This window comes from Taudactylus pleione, unplaced genomic scaffold, assembly GCF_031769625.1.
Source record: "Taudactylus pleione unplaced genomic scaffold, aTauple2 ptg001525l, whole genome shotgun sequence".
In the NCBI taxonomy this organism is placed as follows: Eukaryota; Metazoa; Chordata; class Amphibia; order Anura; family Myobatrachidae; genus Taudactylus; species Taudactylus pleione.
Genome location: NW_028285922.1, coordinates 155,001 through 180,401, shown reverse-complemented (window position 1 = coordinate 180,401; position 25,401 = coordinate 155,001). Strand labels below are relative to the sequence as shown.

Sequence of the window (25,401 nt, the reverse complement as noted above, 5' to 3'; positions counted from 1 at the left end):
TCCTGTGTAGTAATAAGAATAGCGCATCCTGTGTAATAAGAATAGCGTTTCCTGTGTAGTAATAATAATACCTCTTCCTGTGTAGTAATAATAATAGCGCTTCCTGTGTAGTAATAATAATACCTCTTCCTGTGTAGTAATAATAATAGCGCTTCCTGTGTAGTAATAATAATACCTTTTCCTGTGTAGTAATAATAATAGCGCTTCCTGTGTAGTAATAATCATACCTCTTCCTGTGTAGTAATAATAATACCGCATCCTGTGTAGTAATAATAATACCTCTTCCTGTGTAGTAATAATAATACCTCTTCCTGTGTAGTAATAATAATACCTCTTCCTGTGTAGTAATAAGAATAGCGCATCCTGTGTAATAAGAATAGCGTTTCCTGTGTAGTAATAATAATACCTCTTCCTGTGTAGTAATAATAATAACGCTTCATGTGTAGTTAATAAACATACCTCTTCCTGTGTAGTAATAATAATACCTCTTCCTGTGTAATAATCATACCTCTTCCTGTGTAGTAATAATAATACCTCTTCCTGTGTAGTAATAAGAATAGCGCATCCTGTGTAATAAGAATAGCGTTTCCTGTGTAGTAATAATAATACCTCTTCCTGTGTAGTAATAATAATACCTCTTCCTGTGTAGTAATAATAATAGCGCTTCCTGTGTAGTAATAATAATACCTCTTCCTGTGTAGTACTAATAATAGCGCATCCTGTGTAGTAATAAACATACCTCTTCCGGTGTAGTAATAAACATACCTCTTCCTGTGTAGTAATAATAATAACGCTTCCTGTGTAGTTAATAAACATACCTCTTCCTGTGTAGTAATAATAATACCTCTTCCTGTGTAATAATCATACCTCTTCCTGTGTAGTAATAATAATACCTCTTCCTGTGTAGTAATAATCATACCTTTTCCTGTGTAGTAATAATCATACCGCTTCCTGTGTAGTAATAATCATACCTCTTCCTGTGTAGTAATAATCATACCTCTTCCTGTGTAATAATAATAATACCTCTTCCTGTGTAGTAATAATAATAGCGCTTCCTGTGTAGTAATAAACATACCTCTTCCTGTGTAGTAATAAACATACCTCTTCCTGTGTAGTAATAATAATAGCGCTTCCTGTGTAGTAATAATCATACCTCTTCCTGTGTAGTAATAATCATACCTCTTCCTGTGTAATAATAATAATACCTCTTCCTGTGTAGTAATAATAATAGCGCTTCCTGTGTAGTAATAAACATACCTCTTCCTGTGTAGTAATAAACATACCTCTTCCTGTGTAGTAATAATAATAGCGCTTCCTGTGTAGTAATAATCATACCTCTACCTGTGTAGTAATAATCATACCTCTTCCTGTGTAGTAATAATAATACCTCTTCCTGTGTAGTAATAATAATACCTCTTCCTGTGTAGTAATAATACCTCTTCCTGTGTAGTAATAATAATAGTGCTTCCTGTGTAGTAATAATAATACATCTTCCTGTGTAATAATAATACCTCTTCCTGTGTAATAATAATCATACCTCTTTCTGTGTAGTAAAAATAATAGCGCTTCCTGTGTAGTAATAATAATACCTCTTCCTGTGTAGTAATAATAATACCTCTTCCTGTGTAGTAATAATAATAGCGCTTCCTGTGTAGTAATAATAATAGCGCTTCCTGTGTAGTAATAATAATACCTCTTCCTGTGTAGTAATAATAATACCTCTTCCTGTGTAGTAATAATCATACCTCTTCCTGTGTAGTAATAATAATACCTCTTCCTGTGTAGTAATAAGAATAGCGCATCCTGTGTAATAAGAATAGCGTTTCCTGTGTAGTAATAATAATACCTCTTCCTGTGTAGTAATAATAACACCTCTTCCTGTGTAGTAATAATAATAGCGCTTCCTGTGTAGTAATAATAATACCTCTTCCTGTGTAGTAATAATAATACCTCTTCCTGTGTAGTAATAATAATAGCGCTTCCTGTGTAGTAATAATCATACCTCTTCCTGTGTAGTAATAATAATACCTCTTCCTGTGTAGTAATAATAATACCGCATCCTGTGTAGTAATAATAATACCTCTTCCTGTGTAGTAATAATAATACCTCTTCCTGTGTAGTAATAAGAATAGCGCATCCTGTGTAATAAGAATAGCGTTTCCTGTGTAGTAGTAATAATACCTCTTCCTGTGTAGTAGTAATAATACCTCTTCCTGTGTAGTAATAATAATACCTCTTCCTGTGTAGTAATAATAATAACGCTTCCTGTGTTGTAATAATAATACCTCTTCCTGTGTAGTAATAATAATACCGCATCCTGTGTAGTAATAATAATAACGCTTCCTGTGTAGTAATAATAATACCTCTTCCTGTGTAGTATTAATAATAGCGTTTCCTGTGTAGTAATAATAATACCTCTTCCTGTGTAGTATTAATAATAGTGTTTCCTGTGTAGTAATAATAATACCTCTTCCTGTGTAATAATCATACCTCTTCCTGTGTAGTAGTAATAATACCGCATCCTGTGTAATAATCATACCTCTTCCTGTGTAGTAATAATAATAGCGCTTCCTGTGTAGTAATAATAATACCTCTTCCTGTGTAGTATTAATAATAGCGTTTCCTGTGTAGTAATAATAATACCTCTTCCTGTGTAATAATCATACCTCTTCCTGTGTAGTAGTAATAATACCGCATCCTGTGTAATAATCATACCTCTTCCTGTGTAGTAATAATAATAGCGCTTCCTGTGTAGTAATAATAATACCTCTTCCTGTGTAGTAATAATAATACCTCTTCCTGTGTAGTAATAATCATACCTCTTCCTGTGTAGTAATAATCATACCTCTTCCTGTGTAGTATTAATAATAGCGCTTCCTGTGTAGTAATAATAATACCTCTTCCTGTGTAATAATCATACCTCTTCCTGTGTAGTAATAATAATACCGCATCCTGTGTAGTATTAATAATACCGCATCCTGTGTAGTAATAATAATAATGCTTCCTGTGTAGTATTAATAATACCTCTTCCTGTGTAGTAATAATAATAACGCTTCCTGTGTAGTAATAATAATACCTCTTCCTGTGTAGTAATAATCATACCTCTTCCTGTGTAGTAATAATCATACCTCTTCCTGTGTAGTAATAATCATACCTCTTCCTGTGTAGTAATAATAATAGCGCTTCCTGTGTAGTAATAATCATACCTCTTCCTGTGTAGTAATAATCATACCTCTTCCTGTGTAGTAATAATCATACCTCTTCCTGTGTAGTAATAATCATACCTCTTCCTGTGTAGTAATAATAATAACGCTTCCTGTGTAGTAATAATAATACCTCTTCCTGTGTAGTAATAATAATATCTCTTCCTGTGTAGTAATAATAATAACGCTTCCTGTGTAGTAATAATAATAACGCTTCCTGTGTAGTAATAATAATAACGCTTCCTGTGTAGTAATAATCATACCTCTTCCTGTGTAGTAATAATCATACCTCTTCCTGTGTAGTAATAATCATACCTCTTCCTGTGTAGTAATAATAACGCTTCCTGTGTAGTAATAATAATACCTCTTCCTGTGTAGTAATAATAATAGCGTTTCCTGTGTAGTAATAAGAATACCTCTTCCTGTGTAGTAATAATCATACCTCTTCCTGTGTAGTAGTAATAATACCGCATCCTGTGTAGTAATAATCATACCTCTTCCTGTGTAGTAATAATAATACCTCTTCCTGTGTAGTAATAATCATACCTCTTCCTGTGTAGTAGTAATAATACTGCATCCTGTGTAGTAATAATCATACCTCTTCCTGTGTAGTAATAATAATACCTCTTCCTGTGTAGTAATAATCATACCTCTTCCTGTGTAGTAATAATAATACCTCTTCCTGTGTAATAATCATACCTCTTCCTGTGTAGTAATAATAATACCTCTTCCTGTGTAGTAATAATCATACCTCTTCCTGTGTAGTAATAATCATACCTCTTCCTGTGTAGTAATAATAATACCTCTTCCTGTGTAGTATTAATAATAGCGCTTCCTGTGTAGTAATAATCATACCTCTTCCTGTGTAGTAATAATAATACCGCATCCTGTGTAGTAATAATAATACCGCATCCTGCGTAGTAAAAATAATAACGCTTCCTGTGTAGTATTAATAATAACGCTTCCTGTGTAGTAAAAATAATATCTCTTCCTGTGTAGTAAAAATCATACCTCTTCCTGTGTAGTAAAAATCATACCTCTTCCTGTGTAGTAATAATCATACCTCTTCCTGTGTAGTAATAATAATAGCGCTTCCTGTGTAGTAATAATCATACCTCTTCCTGTGTAGTAATAATCATACCTCTTCCTGTGTAGTAATAATCATACCTCTTCCTGTGTAGTAATAATAATACCGCTTCCTGTGTAGTAATAATCATACCTCTTCCTGTGTAGTAATAATCATACCTCTTCCTGTGTAGTAATAATCATACCTCTTCCTGTGTAGTAATAATAATAACGCTTCCTGTGTAGTAATAATAATACCTCTTCCTGTGTAATAATAATAATAACGCTTCCTGTGTAATAATAATCATACCTCTTCCTGTGTAGTAATAATCATACCTCTTCCTGTGTAGTAATAATAATAGCGTTTCCTGTGTAGTAATAAGAATACCTCTTCCTGTGTAGTAATAAGAATACCTCTTCCTGTGTAGTAATAATCATACCTCTTCCTGTGTAGTAATAATCATACCTCTTCCTGTGTAGTAATAATCATACCTCTTCCTGTGTAGTAATAATCATAGCGCTTCCTGTGTAGTAATAATCATAGCGCTTCCTGTGTAGTAATAATAATACCTCTTCCTGTGTAGTAATAATAATACCTCTTCCTGTGTAGTAATAAGAATAGCGCATCCTGTGTAATAAGAATAGCGTTTCCTGTGTAGTAATAATAATACCTCTTCCTGTGTAGTAATAATAATACCTCTTCCTGTGTAGTAATAATAATAGCGCTTCCTGTGTAGTAATAATAATACCTCTTCCTGTGTAGTAATAATAATAGCGCTTCCTGTGTAGTAATAATCATACCTCTTCCTGTGTAGTAATAATAATACCGCATCCTGTGTAGTAATAATCATACCTCTTCCTGTGTAGTAATAATAATACCGCATCCTGTGTAGTAATAATAATACCTCTTCCTGTGTAGTAATAATAATACCTTTTCCTGTGTAGTAATAAGAATAGCGCATCCTGTGTAATAAGAATAGCGTTTCCTGTGTAGTAGTAATAATACCTCTTCCTGTGTAGTAATAATAATACCTCTTCCTGTGTAGTAATAATAATAACGCTTCCTGTGTAGTAATAATAATACCTCTTCCTGTGTAGTAATAATAATACCGCATCCTGTGTAGTAATAATAATAACGCTTCCTGTGTAGTAATAATAATACCTCTTCCTGTGTAGTATTAATAATAGCGTTTCCTGTGTAGTAATAATAATACCTCTTCCTGTGTAGTAATAATAATAGTGCTTCCTGTGTAGTAATAATAATACCTCTTCCTGTGTAGTATTAATAATAGCGTTTCCTGTGTAGTAACAATACCTCTTCCTGTGTAATAATCATACCTCTTCCTGTGTAGTAGTAATAATACCGCATCCTGTGTAATAATCATACCTCTTCCTGTGTAATAATAATAATAGCGCTTCCTGTGTAGTAATAATAATACCTCTTCCTGTGTAATAATCATACCTCTTCCTGTGTAGTAATAATAATACCTCTTCCTGTGTAGTAATAATCATACCTCTTCCTGTGTAGTAATAATAATACCTCTTCCTGTGTAGTATTAATAATAGCGCTTCCTGTGTAGTAATAATAATACCTCTTCCTGTGTAATAATCATACCTCTTCCTGTGTAGTAATAATAATACCGCATCCTGTGTAGTAATAATAACGCTTCCTGTGTAGTAATAATAATACCGCATCCTGTGTAGTAATAATCATACCTCTTCCTGTGTAGTAATAATCATACCTCTTCCTGTGTAGTAATAATCATACCTCTTCCTGTGTAGTAATAATCATACCTCTTCCTGTGTATTAATAACGCTTCCTGTGTAGTTATAATAATACCTCTTCCTGTTTAGTAATAATAGCGCTTCCTGTGTAGTAATAATCATACCTCTTCCTGTGTAGTAATAAGAATAGCGCATCCTGTGTAGTAATAATACCACTTCTTCCTGTGTAGTAATAATCATACCTCTTCCTGTGTAGTAATAATCATACCTCTTCCTGTGTAGTAATAATAATAACGCTTCCTGTGTAGTAATAATCATACCTCTTCCTGTGTAGTAATAATAATAACGCTTCCTGTGTAGTAATAATCATACCTCTTCCTGTGTAGTAATAAGAAAACCTCTTCCTGTGTAGTAATAAGAATAGCGCATCCTGTGTAATAAGAATAGCGTTTCCTGTGTAGTAATAATAATAGCGCTTCCTGTGTAGTAATAAAAATAGCGCTTCCTCTGTAGTAATAATAATACCTCTTCCTGTGTAGTAATAATAATACCGCATCCTGTGTAGTAATAATAATACCTCTTCCTGTGTAGTAATAATAATAGTGCTTCCTGTGTAGTAATAATCATACCTCTTCCTGTGTAGTAATAATTATAGCGCTTCCTGTGTAGTAATAATAATACCTCTTCCTGTTTAGTAATAATAGCGGTTCCTGTGTAGTAATAATAATACCTCTTCCTGTGTAGTACTAATAATAGCGCTTCCTGTGTAGTAATAATAATACCTCTTCCTGTGTAGTAATAATAATAGCGCTTCCTGTGTAGTAATAATAATACCTCTTCCTGTTTAGTAATAATAGCGCTTCCTGTGTAGTAATAATAATACCTCTTCCTGTGTAGTACTAATAATACCTCTTCCTGTGTAGTAATAATAATAGCGCTTCCTGTGTAGTAATAATAATAGCGCTTCCTGTGTAGTTAATAATAATAACGCATCCTGTGTAGTAATAATAACGCTAACTGTGTAGTAATAATAATACCTCTTCCTGTGTAGTAATAATCATACCTCTTCCTGTGTAGTAATAATCATACTGCATCCTGTGTAGTAATAATAATACCTCTTCCTGTGTAGTAATAATGATAACGCTTCCTGTGTAGTAATAATAATACCGCATCCTGTGTAGTAATAATAATACCTCTTCCTGTGTAGTAATAATAATACCTCTTCCAGTGTAGTAATAAGAATACCTCTTCCTGTGTAGTAATAATAATACCTCTTCCTGTTTAGTATTAATAATAGCGCTTCCTGTGTAGTAATAATAATACCTCTTCCTGTGTAGTTAATAAGAATAGCGTTTCCTGTGTAGTAATAATAATACCTCTTCCTGTGTAGTAATAATAATAACGCTTCCTGTGTAGTAATAATAATACCTCTTCCTGTGTAGTTAATAAGAATAGCGTTTCCTGTGTAGTAATAATAATACCTCTTCCTGTGTAGTAATAATAATACCTCTTCCTGTGTAGTAATAATCATACCTCTTCCTGTGTAGTAATAATAATACCTCTTCCTGTGTAGTAATAATAATACCTCTTCCTGTGTAGTAATAATACCTCTTCCTGTGTAGTAATAATAGCGCTTCCTGTGTAGTAATAATAATACCTCTTCCTGTGTAATAATAATACCTCTTCCTGTGTAATAATAATCATACCTCTTTCTGTGTAGTAAAAATAATAGCGCTTCCTGTGTAGTAATAATAATACCTCTTCCTGTGTAGTAATAATAATACCTCTTCCTGTGTAGTATTAATAATAGCGTTTCCTGTGTAGTAATAATAATACCGCTTCCTGTGTAGTAATAATACCTCTTCCTGTGTAGTAATAATAATACCTCTTCCTGTGTAGTAATAATAATAGCACTTCCTGTGTAGTAATAATCATACCTCTTCCTGTGTAGTAATAATAATACCTCTTCCTGTGTAATAAGAATAGCGTTTCCTGTGTAGTAATAATAATACCTCTTCCTGTGTAGTAATAATAACACCTCTTCCTGTGTAGTAATAATAATAGCGCTTCCTGTGTAGTAATAATAATACCTCTTCCTGTGTAGTAATAATAATACCTCTTCCTGTGTAGTAATAATAATAGCGCTTCCTGTGTAGTAATAATCATACCTCTTCCTGTGTAGTAATAATAATACCTCTTCCTGTGTAGTAATAATAATACCGCATCCTGTGTAGTAATAATAATACCTCTTCCTGTGTAGTAATAATAATACCTCTTCCTGTGTAGTAATAAGAATAGCGCATCCTGTGTAATAAGAATAGCGTTTCCTGTGTAGTAGTAATAATACCTCTTCCTGTGTAGTAATAATAATACCTCTTCCTGTGTAGTAATAATAATACCGCATCCTGTGTAGTAATAATAATAACGCTTCCTGTGTAGTAATAATAATACCTCTTCCTTTGTAGTATTAATAATAGCGTTTCCTGTGTAGTAATAATAATACCTCTTCCTGTGTAGTATTAATAATAGTGTTTCCTGTGTAGTAATAATAATACCTCTTCCTGTGTAATAATCATACCTCTTCCTGTGTAGTAGTAATAATACCGCATCCTGTGTAATAATCATACCTCTTCCTGTGTAGTAATAATAATAGCGCTTCCTGTGTAGTAATAATAATACCTCTTCCTGTGTAGTATTAATAATAGCGTTTCCTGTGTAGTAATAATAATACCTCTTCCTGTGTAATAATCATACCTCTTCCTGTGTAGTAGTAATAATACCGCATCCTGTGTAATAATCATACCTCTTCCTGTGTAGTAATAATAATAGCGCTTCCTGTGTAGTAATAATAATACCTCTTCCTGTGTAGTAATAATAATACCTCTTCCTGTGTAGTAATAATCATACCTCTTCCTGTGTAGTAATAATCATACCTCTTCCTGTGTAGTATTAATAATAGCGCTTCCTGTGTAGTAATAATAATACCTCTTCCTGTGTAATAATCATACCTCTTCCTGTGTAGTAATAATAATACCGCATCCTGTGTAGTAATAATAATACCGCATCCTGTGTAGTAATAATAATAATGCTTCCTGTGTAGTATTAATAATACCTCTTCCTGTGTAGTAATAATCATACCTCTTCCTGTGTAGTAATAATCATACCTCTTCCTGTGTAGTAATAATAATAGCGCTTCCTGTGTAGTAATAATCATACCTCTTCCTGTGTAGTAATAATCATACCTCTTCCTGTGTAGTAATAATCATACCTCTTCCTGTGTAGTAATAATCATACCTCTTCCTGTGTAGTAATAATAATAACGCTTCCTGTGTAGTAATAATAATACCTCTTCCTGTGTAGTAATAATAATATCTCTTCCTGTGTAGTAATAATAATACCTCTTCCTGTGTAGTAATAAGAATAGCGCATCCTGTGTAATAAGAATAGCATTTCCTGTGTAGTAATAATAATACCTCTTCCTGTGTAGTAATAATAACACCTCTTCCTGTGTAGTAATAATAATAGCGCTTCCTGTGTAGTAATAATAATACCTCTTCCTGTGTAGTAATAATAATACCTCTTCCTGTGTAGTAATAATAATAGCGCTTCCTGTGTAGTAATAATCATACCTCTTCCTGTGTAGTAATAATAATACCTCTTCCTGTGTAGTAATAATAATACCGCATCCTGTGTAGTAATAATAATACCTCTTCCTGTGTAGTAATAATAATACCTCTTCCTGTGTAGTAATAAGAATAGCGCATCCTGTGTAATAAGAATAGCGTTTCCTGTGTAGTAGTAATAATACCTCTTCCTGTGTAGTAATAATAATACCTCTTCCTGTGTAGTAATAATAATACCGCATCCTGTGTAGTAATAATAATAACGCTTCCTGTGTAGTAATAATAATACCTCTTCCTTTGTAGTATTAATAATAGCGTTTCCTGTGTAGTAATAATAATACCTCTTCCTGTGTAGTATTAATAATAGTGTTTCCTGTGTAGTAATAATAATACCTCTTCCTGTGTAATAATCATACCTCTTCCTGTGTAGTAGTAATAATACCGCATCCTGTGTAATAATCATACCTCTTCCTGTGTAGTAATAATAATAGCGCTTCCTGTGTAGTAATAATAATACCTCTTCCTGTGTAGTATTAATAATAGCGTTTCCTGTGTAGTAATAATAATACCTCTTCCTGTGTAATAATCATACCTCTTCCTGTGTAGTAGTAATAATACCGCATCCTGTGTAATAATCATACCTCTTCCTGTGTAGTAATAATAATAGCGCTTCCTGTGTAGTAATAATAATACCTCTTCCTGTGTAGTAATAATAATACCTCTTCCTGTGTAGTAATAATCATACCTCTTCCTGTGTAGTAATAATCATACCTCTTCCTGTGTAGTATTAATAATAGCGCTTCCTGTGTAGTAATAATAATACCTCTTCCTGTGTAATAATCATACCTCTTCCTGTGTAGTAATAATAATACCGCATCCTGTGTAGTAATAATAATACCGCATCCTGTGTAGTAATAATAATAATGCTTCCTGTGTAGTATTAATAATACCTCTTCCTGTGTAGTAATAATCATACCTCTTCCTGTGTAGTAATAATCATACCTCTTCCTGTGTAGTAATAATAATAATAGCGCTTCCTGTGTAGTAATAATCATACCTCTTCCTGTGTAGTAATAATCATACCTCTTCCTGTGTAGTAATAATCATACCTCTTCCTGTGTAGTAATAATAATACCTCTTCCTGTGTAGTAATAATCATACCTTTTCCTGTGTAGTAATAATCATACCGCTTCCTGTGTAGTAATAATCATACCTCTTCCTGTGTAGTAATAATCATACCTCTTCCTGTGTAATAATAATAATACCTCTTCCTGTGTAGTAATAATAATAGCGCTTCCTGTGTAGTAATAAACATACCTCTTCCTGTGTAGTAATAAACATACCTCTTCCTGTGTAGTAATAATAATAGCGCTTCCTGTGTAGTAATAATCATACCTCTTCCTGTGTAGTAATAATCATACCTCTTCCTGTGTAATAATAATCATACCTCTTCCTGTGTAGTAATAATAATAGCGCTTCCTGTGTAGTAATAAACATACCTCTTCCTGTGTAGTAATAATCATACCTCTTCCTGTGTAGTAATAATAATACCTCTTCCTGTGTAGTAATAATAATACCTCTTCCTGTGTAGTAATAATACCTCTTCCTGTGTAGTAATAATAATAGTGCTTCCTGTGTAGTAATAATAATACATCTTCCTGTGTAATAATAATACCTCTTCCTGTGTAATAATAATCATACCTCTTTCTGTGTAGTAAAAATAATAGCGCTTCCTGTGTAGTAATAATAATACCTCTTCCTGTGTAGTAATAATAATACCTCTTCCTGTGTAGTAATAATAATAGCGCTTCCTGTGTAGTAATAATAATAGCGCTTCCTGTGTAGTAATAATAATACCTCTTCCTGTGTAGTAATAATAATACATCTTCCTGTGTAGTAATAATCATACCTCTTCCTGTGTAGTAATAATAATACCTCTTCCTGTGTAGTAATAAGAATAGCGCATCCTGTGTAATAAGAATAGCGTTTCCTGTGTAGTAATAATAATACCTCTTCCTGTGTAGTAATAATAACACCTCTTCCTGTGTAGTAATAATAATAGCGCTTCCTGTGTAGTAATAATAATACCTCTTCCTGTGTAGTAATAATAATACCTCTTCCTGTGTAGTAATAATAATAGCGCTTCCTGTGTAGTAATAATCATACCTCTTCCTGTGTAGTAATAATAATACCTCTTCCTGTGTAGTAATAATAATACCGCATCCTGTGTAGTAATAATAATACCTCTTCCTGTGTAGTAATAATAATACCTCTTCCTGTGTAGTAATAAGAATAGCGCATCCTGTGTAATAAGAATAGCGTTTCCTGTGTAGTAGTAATAATACCTCTTCCTGTGTAGTAATAATAATACCTCTTCCTGTGTAGTAATAATAATACCGCATCCTGTGTAGTAATAATAATAACGCTTCCTGTGTAGTAATAATAATACCTCTTCCTTTGTAGTATTAATAATAGCGTTTCCTGTGTAGTAATAATAATACCTCTTCCTGTGTAGTATTAATAATAGTGTTTCCTGTGTAGTAATAATAATACCTCTTCCTGTGTAATAATCATACCTCTTCCTGTGTAGTAGTAATAATACCGCATCCTGTGTAATAATCATACCTCTTCCTGTGTAGTAATAATAATAGCGCTTCCTGTGTAGTAATAATAATACCTCTTCCTGTGTAGTATTAATAATAGCGTTTCCTGTGTAGTAATAATAATACCTCTTCCTGTGTAATAATCATACCTCTTCCTGTGTAGTAGTAATAATACCGCATCCTGTGTAATAATCATACCTCTTCCTGTGTAGTAATAATAATAGCGCTTCCTGTGTAGTAATAATAATACCTCTTCCTGTGTAGTAATAATAATACCTCTTCCTGTGTAGTAATAATCATACCTCTTCCTGTGTAGTAATAATAATACCGCATCCTGTGTAGTAATAATAATAATGCTTCCTGTGTAGTATTAATAATACCTCTTCCTGTGTAGTAATAATCATACCTCTTCCTGTGTAGTAATAATCATACCTCTTCCTGTGTAGTAATAATCATACCTCTTCCTGTGTAGTAATAATCATACCTCTTCCTGTGTAGTAATAATAATAGCGCTTCCTGTGTAGTAATAATCATACCTCTTCCTGTGTAGTAATAATCATACCTCTTCCTGTGTAGTAATAATCATACCTCTTCCTGTGTAGTAATAATCATACCTCTTCCTGTGTAGTAATAATCATACCTCTTCCTGTGTAGTAATAATAATAACGCTTCCTGTGTAGTAATAATAATACCTCTTCCTGTGTAGTAATAATAATATCTCTTCCTGTGTAGTAATAATAATAACGCTTCCTGTGTAGTAATAATAATAACGCTTCCTGTGTAGTAATAATAATAACGCTTCCTGTGTAGTAATAATCATACCTCTTCCTGTGTAATAATAATAATAACGCTTCCTGTGTAGTAATAATCATACCTCTTCCTGTGTAGTAATAATAACGCTTCCTGTGTAGTAATAATAATACCTCTTCCTGTGTAGTAATAATAATAGCGTTTCCTGTGTAGTAATAAGAATACCTCTTCCTGTGTAATAATCATACCTCTTCCTGTGTAGTAATAATCATACCTCTTCCTGTGTAGTAATAATCATACCTCTTCCTGTGTAGTAATAATCATACCTCTTCCTGTGTAGTAATAATCATACCTCTTCCTGTGTAGTAATAATAATACCTCTTCCTGTGTAGTATTAATAATAGCGCTTCCTGTGTAGTAATAATCATACCTCTTCCTGTGTAGTAATAATAATACCGCATCCTGTGTAGTAATAATAATACCGCATCCTGTGTAGTAAAAATAATAACGCTTCCTGTGTAGTATTAATAATAACGCTTCCTGTGTAGTAAAAATAATATCTCTTCCTGTGTAGTAAAAATCATACCTCTTCCTGTGTAGTAAAAATCATACCTCTTCCTGTGTAGTAATAATCATACCTCTTCCTGTGTAGTAATAATCATACCTCTTCCTGTGTAGTAATAATAATACCTCTTCCTGTGTAGTAATAATAATAGCGCTTCCTGTGTAGTAATAATCATACCTCTTCCTGTGTAGTAATAATCATACCTCTTCCTGTGTAGTAATAATCATACCTCTTCCTGTGTAGTAATAATCATACCTCTTCCTGTGTAGTAATAATCATACCGCTTCCTGTGTAGTAATAATCATACCTCTTCCTGTGTAGTAATAATCATACCTCTTCCTGTGTAGTAATAATCATACCTCTTCCTGTGTAGTAATAATCATACCTCTTCCTGTGTAGTAATAATCATACCTCTTCCTGTGTAGTAATAATCATACCTCTTCCTGTGTAGTAATAATAATAACGCTTCCTGTGTAGTAATAATAATACCTCTTCCTGTGTAATAATAATAATAACGCTTCCTGTGTAATAATAATCATACCTCTTCCTGTGTAGTAATAAGAATACCGCTTCCTGTGTAGTAATAATCATACCTCTTCCTGTGTAGTAATAATCATACCTCTTCCTGTGTAGTAATAATCATACCTCTTCCTGTGTAGTAATAATCATACCTCTTCCTGTGTAGTAATAATCATAGCGCTTCCTGTGTAGTAATAATCATAGCGCTTCCTGTGTAGTAATAATAATACCTCTTCCTGTGTAGTAATAATCATACCTCTTCCTGTGTAGTAATAATCATACCTCTTCCTGTGTAGTAATAATCATACCTCTTCCTGTGTAGTAATAATCATACCTCTTCCTGTGTAGTAATAATCATAGCGCTTCCTGTGTAGTAATAATCATACCTCTTCCTGTGTAGTAATAATCATACCTCTTCCTGTGTAGTAATAATCATACCTCTTCCTGTGTAGTAATAATAATACCTCTTCCTGTGTAGTAATAATAATAGCGTTTCCTGTGTAGTAATAATAATACCTCTTCCTGTGTAGTAATAATCATACCTCTTCCTGTGTAGTAATAAGAATACCTCTTCCTGTGTAGTAATAAGAATACCTCTTCCTGTGTAGTAATAAGAATACCTCTTCCTGTGTAGTAATAATCATACCTCTTCCTGTGTAGTAATAATCATACCTCTTCCTGTGTAGTAATAATCATACCTCTTCCTGTGTAGTAATAATCATACCTCTTCCTGTGTAGTAATAATAATACCTCTTCCTGTGTAGTAATAATAATACCTCTTCCTGTGTAGTAATAATCATACCTCTTCCTGTGTAGTAATAATCATACCTCTTCCTGTGTAGTAATGATCATACCTCTTCCTGTGTAGTAATAATCATACCTCTTCCTGTGTGGCTTGAGGTAAGAAGACTTTGTCCAGCTCAAAGTTCCTCTCCTTCCCTTTATAAATCACGGAGAGTGTGGTGTCGTTGTTGACATCTGTGATTATGGCGGAGACTGCAGAACCTTCCTCATCACCGGGGTCTGTGTGCGGCCTCACTCTGCACAGAACACGGATATTCCCTGACCAACGACACAGGAAATGTGTCAGTGAGTAATGATTACACCTGTGCACCTGCTGGGTGACCTGGGAAATGTGTCAGTGAGTAATGATTACACCTGTGCACCTGCTGGGTGACCTGGGAAATGTGTCAGTGAGTAATGATTACACCTGTGCACCTGCTGGGTGACCTGGGAAATGTGTCAGTGAGTAATGATTACACCTGTGCACCTGCTGGGTGACCTGGGAAATGTGTCAGTGAGTAATGATTACACCTGTGCACCTGCTGGGTGACCTGGGAAATGTGTCAGTGAGTAATGATTACACCTGTGCACCTGCTGGGTGACCTGGGAAATGTGTCAGTGAGTAATGATTACACCTGTGCACCTGCTGGGTGACCTGGGAAATGTGTCAGTGAGTAATGATTACACCTGTGCACCTGCTGGGTGACCTGGGAAATGTGTCAGTGAGTAATGATTACACCTGTGCACCTGCTGGGTGACCTGGGAAATGTGTCAGTGAGTAATGATTACACCTGTGCACCTGCTGGGTGACCTGGGAAATGTGTCAGTGAGTAATGAATACACCTGTGCACCTGCTGGGTGACCTGGGAAATGTGTCAGTGAGTAATGAGTACACCTGTGCACCTGTTGGGTGACCTGGGAAATGTGTCAGTGAGTAATGATTACACCTGTGCTCCTGCTGGGTGACCTGGGAAATGTGTCAGTGAGTAATGATTACACCTGTGCACCTGCTGGGTGACCTGGGAAATGTGTCAGTGAGTAATGATTACACCTGTGCACCTGCTGGGTGACCTGGGAAATGTGTCAGTGAGTAATGATTACACCTGTGCACCTGCTGGGTGACCTGGGAAATGTGTCAGTGAGTAATGATTACACCTGTGCACCTGCTGGGTGACCTGGGAAATGTGTCAGTGAGTAATGATTACACCTGTGCACCTGCTGGGTGACCTGGGAAATGTGTCAGTGAGTAATGATTACACCTGTGCACCTGCTGGGTGACCTGGGAAATGTGTCAGTGAGTAATGAATACACCTGTGCACCTGCTGGGTGACCTGGGAAATGTGTCAGTGAGTAATGAGTACACCTGTGCACCTGTTGGGTGACCTGGGAAATGTGTCAGTGAGTAATGATTACACCTGTGCTCCTGCTGGGTGACCTGGGAAATGTGTCAGTGTGTAATGATTACACCTGTGCACCTGCTGGGTGACCAGGGAAATGTGTCAGTGAGTAATGACTACACCTGTGCACCTGCTGGGTGACCTGGGAAATGTGTCAGTGAGTAATGATTACACCTGTGCACCTGCTGGGTGACCTGGGAAATGTGTCAGTGAGTAATGATTACACCTGTGCATCTGCTGGGTGACCTGGGAAATGTCAGTGAGTAATGATTACACCTGTGCACCTGCTGGGTGACCTGGGAAATGTGTCAGTGAGTAATGATTACACCTGTGCACCTGCTGGGTGACCTGGGAAATGTGTCAGTGAGTAATAAATACACTGTAACTGTATATATGTGTACATGTGTACTGTATGTGTGTGTGTACATGTGTGCTGTATGTACTGTGTGTGCATGTGTACTGTATATATGTGTGTACTGTATGTGTGTGTACTGTATATATGTGTACTGTATGTGTGTGTACATGTGTACTGTATGTGTGTGTGTACTGTGTGTATATATATATATATATATACAATGTGTGTGTGTACTGTGTGTGTACAGTATGTGTGTGTACTGTATATGTGTGTACATGTGTACTGTGTGTGTACTGTATGTGTGTACATGTGTACTGGATATGTGTGTGTACATGTGTACTGTATGTGTGTGTACTGTATATATGTGTACTGTATATATGTGTGTACGTGTACTGTATATATGTGTGTACTGTATGTGTGTGTACATGTGTACTGTATGTGTGTACTGTATATATGTGTACTGTGTGTGTGTACATGTGTACTGTATGTGTGTGTACTGTATATATGTGTGTACATGTGTACTGTGTGTGTGTGTACATGTGTGCTGTATGTACTGTGTGTGCATGTGTACTGTATATATGTGTGTACTGTATGTGTGTGTACTGTATATATGTGTACTGTATGTGTGTGTACATGTGTACTGTATGTGTGTGTACTGTATATATGTGTACTGTATATGTGTGTGTACATGTGTACTGTATGTGTGTACTGTATATCTGTGTGTGTACATGTGTACTGTATATGTGTGTACTGTATGTGTGTGTGTACGGTATATATGTGTACTGAATATGTGTGTACATGTGTACTGTATGTGTACTGTATATATGTGTGTGTACTGTATGTGTGTGAACATGTGTACAGTATGTGTGTGTACTGTATATATGTGTGTACATGTGTACTGTGTGTACTGTATGTGTGTACTGTATATATGTGTGTACATGTGTACTGTATGTGTGTGTACATGTGTACTGTGTGTGTGTACTGTGTGTATATATATATACAATGTGTGTGTGTACGTACTGTATGTGTGTGTACATGTGTACTGTGTGTGTACATGTGTACAGTATGTGTGTGTACTGTATATGTGTGTGTACATGTGTACTGTGTGTGTACTGTATGTGTGTACTGTATATATGTACTGTATAGGTGTGTGTGTACTGTATATATGTGTGTACTGTATGTGTGTACATGTGTACTGGATATGTGTGTGTACATGTGTACTGTATGTGTGTGTACTGTATATATGTGTACTGTATATATGTGTGTACGTGTACTGTATATATGTGTGTACTGTATGTGTGTGTACATGTGTACTGTATGTGTGTACTGTATATATGTGTACTGTGTGTGTGTACATGTGTACTGTATGTGTGTGTACTGTATATATGTGTGTACATGTGTACTGTATGTGTGTGTACATGTGTACTGTGTGTGTACTGTATCTATATATATAATATATATATATATGTGTGTGTGTACTGTGTGTACATGTGTACTGTATGTGTGTGTACTGTATATATGTGTGTACTATATGTGTGTGTACATGTGTACTGTGTGTGTACTGTATATATATATATATATATATATATATATATATATGTGTGTGTATGTACTGTATGTGTGTACATGTGTACTGTATGTGTGTGTGTGTGTACATGTGTACTGTATGTGTGTGTACTGTATATATGTGTACTGTATATGTGTGTACGTGTACTGTATGTGTGTGTGTACTGTGTGTGTGTACATGTGTACTGTGTGTGTACTGTATATATGTGTGTACATGTGTACTGTATGTGTGTACACGTGTACTGTGTGTGTGTGTACATGTGTACTGTATGTGTGTGTACATGTGTGCTGTATGTACTGTGTGCATGTGTACTGTATATATGTGTGTACTGTATGTGTTTGTGTGTACTGTATGTGTGTGTACTGTATATATGTGTGTACATGTGTACTGTATATGTGTGTGTACATGTGTACTGTATGTGTGTGTATTGTGTGTGTGTGTACTTTATATATGTGTGTACTGTATGTGTGTGTGTGTACATGTGTACTGTGTGTGTGTGTACTGTATATATGTGTACTGTAGATGTGTGTGTACATGTGTACTGTAGGTGTGTACATGTGTACTGTATATATGTGTGTGTGTACATGTGTACTGTATGTGTGTACATGTGTGCTGTATGTACTGTGTACATGTGTACTGTATGTGTGTACATGTGTACTGTATGTGTTTGTGTGTACTGTATGTGTGTGTACTGTATATATGTGTACTGTATATGTGTGTGTACATGTGTACTGTAGGTGTGTACATGTGTACTGTATATATGTGTGTGTGTACATGTGTACTGTATGTGTGTACATGTGTGCTGTATGTACTGTGTACATGTGTACTGTATGTGTGTACATGTGTACTGTATGTGTGTGTGTACATGTGTGCTGTATGTACTGTGTGTGCATGTGTACTGTATATATGTGTGTACTGTGTGTGCATGTGTACTGTATATATGTGTGTACTGTATGTGTTTGTGTGTACTGTATGTGTGTGTACTGTATATATGTGTACTGTATATGTGTGTGTACATGTGTGCTGTATGTACTGTGTGTGCATGTGTACTGTATATATGTGTGTACTGTATGTGTGTGTGTACTGTATGTGTGTGTACTGTATATATGTGTGTACATGTGTACTGTATATGTGTGTGTACATGAGTACTGTGTGTGTACATGTGTACTGTATGTGTGTGTGTACATGTGTGCTGTATGTACTGTGTGTGCATGTGTACTGTATATATGTGTGTACTGTATGTGTTTGTGTGTACTGTATGTGTGTGTGTACTGTATATATGTGTACTGTATATGTGTGTGTACATGTGTACTGTAGGTGTGTACATGTGTACTGTATGTGTGTGTACATGTGTGCTGTATGTACTGTGTGTGCATGTGTACTGTATATATGTGTGTACTGTATGTGTTTGTGTGTACTGTATGTGTGTGTGTACTGTATATATGTGTACTGTATATGTGTGTGTACATGTGTACTGTTGGTGTGTACATGTGTACTGTATATATGTGTGTGTGTACATGTGTACTGTGTGTGTACTGTATATATGTGTGTACATGTGTACTGTATGTGTGTGTGTACTGTATATATGTGTACTGTATATATGTGTGTACATGTGTACTGTATATGTGTGTACGTGTACTGTATGTGTACTGTATGTGTACTGTGTACTGTATATGTGTGTGTACTGTGTGTGTACATGTGTACTGTATATATATATGTGTGTACTGTATGTGTGTGTACTATGTGTACTGTGTGTGTACTGTATATATGTGTACTGTATATATGTGTGTACATGTGTACTGTATATGTGTGTACGTGTACTGTATGTGTACTGTGTACTGTATATGTGTGTGTACTGTGTGTGTACATGTGTACTGTATATATATGTGTGTACTGTATGTGTGTGTACTATGTGTACTGTGTGTGTACTGTATATATGTGTACTGTATATGTGTGTGTACTGTGTGTGTGTACATGTGTACTGTATGTGTGTACTGTATATATGTGTGTACTGTGTGTGTGTACATGTGTACTGTATGTGTGTGTGTGTACATGTGTACTGTGTGTGTGTGTGTGTACATGTGTACTGTGTGTGTGTACTGTATGTGTGCGTACATGTGTACTGTATGTGTGTATTGTGTGTGTGTACTGTATGTGTGTGTACATGTGTGCTGTATGTACTGTGTACATGTGTACTGTGTGTGTACTGTATATATGTGTACTGTATGTGTGTGTACATGTGTACTGTATGTGTGTGTACTGTATATATGTGTACTGTATATTTGTGTGTACTGTATGTGTGTGTACATGTGTACTGTTTGTGTGTGTACTGTATATGTGTGTGTACTGTATATGTATGTGTACTGTATATGTGTGTGTACTGTATATATGTATGTACTGTATATGTGTGTGTACATGTGTACTGTATGTGTGTGTACTGTATATATGTGTGTACTGTATGTGTGTGTCTCACACTTACGCCCTCCTCAGAGAGGAATGCAGGATCATAACTCAGGACAATCAGCAAAGAAAGTAGATGTAATAAAGTCCCATCACACACATATAGGACCTAATTCAGACCTGCTCGCTCCCAGCGTATGAATAATTCAGTTAAGTAACGTCAAGGCAGGCGATCGCACGGGAAGGCATAAGCACGCCCACTATGTCTTGGCGTGTGATCACTATGTGTTTCCTGACGCCCACCAGCCTGTCTTTAGCCGCCTACTAGCGTACGTCATCTCCACGAAGTATATACAACCATCGGAACTGACCGCAGCGCTTGCGGTTGACTGTATCCTGCCAGAAGCACTGCGAGCAGCTCAGTGTAAAATTCAACCCGGTGACGTGTACTATGACGCTGCCTGTTAATTATGCACGCCTCTATAACAGAGTGAAAACACTTGGGCACGCCTGCGTTCGCAACTCCACTCCCCGTTATTACTGCCCTGCCCCTGTTACCAACCACAAACGGTCTCTCCTGTCACTCACTCCACTGGGCTGTCTTTGCTGGGCGAGCGAGCACATACCGATCGCTCGTACTAGTTTGCGCACGCATACTGCGATGTAAACGCATGCGCATATTAGCAAACATCGCCCGTAATGTGCAATCGCTTGCTAGCGACCGGGTCTGAATCAGGCCCAAAGTGTACAGCAGCAGCAGAGGCCCAACAGCCTCAATCACCTGCTCCAGTGCAGATGACATCAGGGGCCCCACACTTCAGCTTCCATGCAGGACTATGGACCTCATTCAGGCCCGATGGTTTGCGTACGCGCATGCCAACTACTCTGCGCGGTTGCAGCTCGCTCAGCAAAGACAGCCCAGTGAAATGAGTGACAGGAGAGGCCGTTTGTGGGTGGTAATTATGCCACAGTACACATGTACACACCTACAGTACACATGTACACACACATGTACACACACATCTACAGTACACATATATACAGTACACACACACACAGTACACATGTACACACATACAGTACACACATATATACAGTACACACACATACAGTACACATGTACACACACATATACAGTACATACATATATACAGTACACACACATATACAGTACACATATATACAGTACACATACATATACAGTACACACATATATACAGTACACACAAACAGTACACACACATACAGTACACACAAATATACAGTACACACACATACAGTACACATGTACACACACATACAGTACACATGTACACATATATACAGTACACACAGTACACATGTACACAGTACATACAGCACACATGTACACACACATACAGTACACACATATAGAAAGTACACACACACAATACACACATACAGTACACATGTACGCACACATTCAGTACACACACACAGTACACATGTACACACACACATACAGTACACATGTACACACACACAGTACACACATATATACAGTACACAATACACATGTACACACACATATACAGTACACATATATACAGTACACACACAGTACACATAGTACACACACATACAGTACACACATATATATACAGTACACATGTACACACAAAGTACACACACATATACAGTACACATACAGTACACGTACACACATATACAGTACACATGTACACACATATATACAGTACACATATATACAGTACACACACACATACAGTACACATGTACACACATATATACAGTACACACATACAGTACACATGTACACACACACATAAATACAGTACACATGTACACACCAACAGTACACATGTACACACACACATACAGTACACACAAACATACAGTACACACATATATACAGCACACACAGTACATACAGCACACATGTACACACACATACAGTACACATGTACACACATACAGTACACATGTACACAGTACATACAGCACACATGTACACACACAGTACACATGTACACACACATATATACAGTACACATGTACACACCTACAGTACACATGTACACACACACATACAGTACACACAAACATACAGTACACACATATATACAGCACACACAGTACATACAGCACACATGTACACACACATACAGTACACATGTACACACATACAGTACACATGTACACAGTACATACAGCACACATGTACACACACAGTACACATGTACACACACATATATACAGTACACATGTACACACCTACAGTACACATGTACACACACATATACAGTACACATATATACAGTACACACACACATACAGTACACATGTACACACACACACATACAGTACACACATATATACAGTACACACACATACAGTACACATGTACACACACATATACAGTACATACATATATACAGTACACACACATATACAGTACACATATATACAGTACACATACATATACAGTACACACATATATACAGTACACACACACACATACAGTACACATGTACACACACACAGTACTCATGTACACACACATATACAGTACACATGTACACACATATATACAGTACACACACATACAGTACACACAAACACATACAGTACACACATATATACAGTACACATGCACACACAGTACATACAGCACACATGTACACACACATATACAGTACACATATATACAGTACACACACATACAGTACACACAAACACATACAGTACACACATATATACAGTACACATGCACACACAGTACATACAGCACACATGTACACACACATACAGTACACATGTACACACATACAGTACACATGTACACAGTACATACAGCACACATGTACACACACACATATATACAGTACACATGTACACACATATATACAGTACACACACACACAGTACTCATGTACACACACATATACAGTACACATGTACACACATATATACAGTACACACACATACAGTACACACAAACACATACAGTACACACATATATACAGTACACATGCACACACAGTATATACAGCACACATGTACACACACATACAGTACACATGTACACACACACACAGTACACATGTACACACATATACAGTACACATGTACACACATATATACCGTACACACACAGTACACATGTACACACACACAGTACACATACAGTACACGTACACACATATACAGTACACATGTACACACATATATACAGTACACACACATACAGTACACATGTACACACACACAGTACACATGTACACACACATACAGTACACATGTACACACACACACAGTACACACATATATAAAGTACACACACACACATACAGTACACATGTACACACACATACAGTACACACACACACACATATATATATATATATATATATATATACAGTACACACACAGTACACATGTACACACACATACAGTACACATGTACACACATATATACAGTACACACACATACAGTACACATGTACACACACACAGTACACACATATATACAGTACACACATACAGTACACATGTACACACACATACAGTACACACATATATACAGTACACACATACAGTACACATGTACACACACATACAGTACACACATATATACAGTACACGTACACACATACAGTACACATATATACAGTACACACACATACAGTACACATGTACACACACATCCAGTACACATGTACACACATACAGTACACACATATATACAGTACACACACACCTATACAGTACATATATACAGTACACACATAGTACACATGTACACACACATATACAGTACACACACACAGTACACATGTACACACACATACAGTACACATGTACACACATATATACAGTACACACAGTACACATGTACACACATATATACAGTACACACACATACTGTACACATGTTCACACACATACAGTACACACACATATATACAGTACACATACACACACATATTCAGTACACATATATACCGTACACACACATACAGTACACACATATACAGTACACGTACACACACAGACAGTACACATGTACACACATATATACAGTACACACACATACAGTACACATGTACACACACACAGTACACACAAATATACAGTACACACATACAGTACACATGTACACACACATATACAGTACACATATATACAGTACACACACATACAGTACACATGTACACACACATACAGTACACATGTACACACACATACAGTACACACAAACACATACAGTACACACATATATACAGTACACATGCACACACAGTACATACAGCACACATGTCCACATACAGTACACATGTACACATATACAGTACACATGTACACAGTACATACAGCACACATGTACACACACAGTACACATGTACACACACACATATATACAGTACACATGTACACACCTACAGTACACATGTACACACACATATACAGTACACATGTACACACACACACACAGTACACACATATATAAAGTACACACACACACAATACACACACACATACAGTACACATGTACACACACAGTACTCATGTACACACACATATACAGTACACATGTACACACATATATACAGTACACACACATACAGTACACACAAACACATACAGTACACACATATATACAGTACACATGCACACACAGTACATACAGCACACATGTACACACACATATACAGTACACATATATACAGTACACACATACAGTACACACAAACACATACAGTACACACATATACAGTACACATGCACACACAGTACATACAGCACACATGTACACACACACATACAGTACACAAGTACACACATACAGTACACATGTACACAG

At 36.0% G+C, this 25,401-nt stretch overlaps 1 protein-coding gene across 1 annotated transcript in view; it reads right to left on the bottom strand.

The window, feature by feature from the left end:
• The window catches only part of LOC148442427 (kinesin-like protein KIFC3), a 448,407-nt gene that overhangs the window by 277,207 nt on the left and 145,799 nt on the right, over window positions 1-25,401 (bottom strand). Inside the window, exon 13 of the mRNA XM_088463959.1 lies at window positions 14,934-15,115. Within this exon, the coding sequence (XP_088320085.1) occupies window positions 14,934-15,115 (182 nt within the window). The remainder of the gene's footprint in view (window positions 1-14,933; window positions 15,116-25,401) is intronic.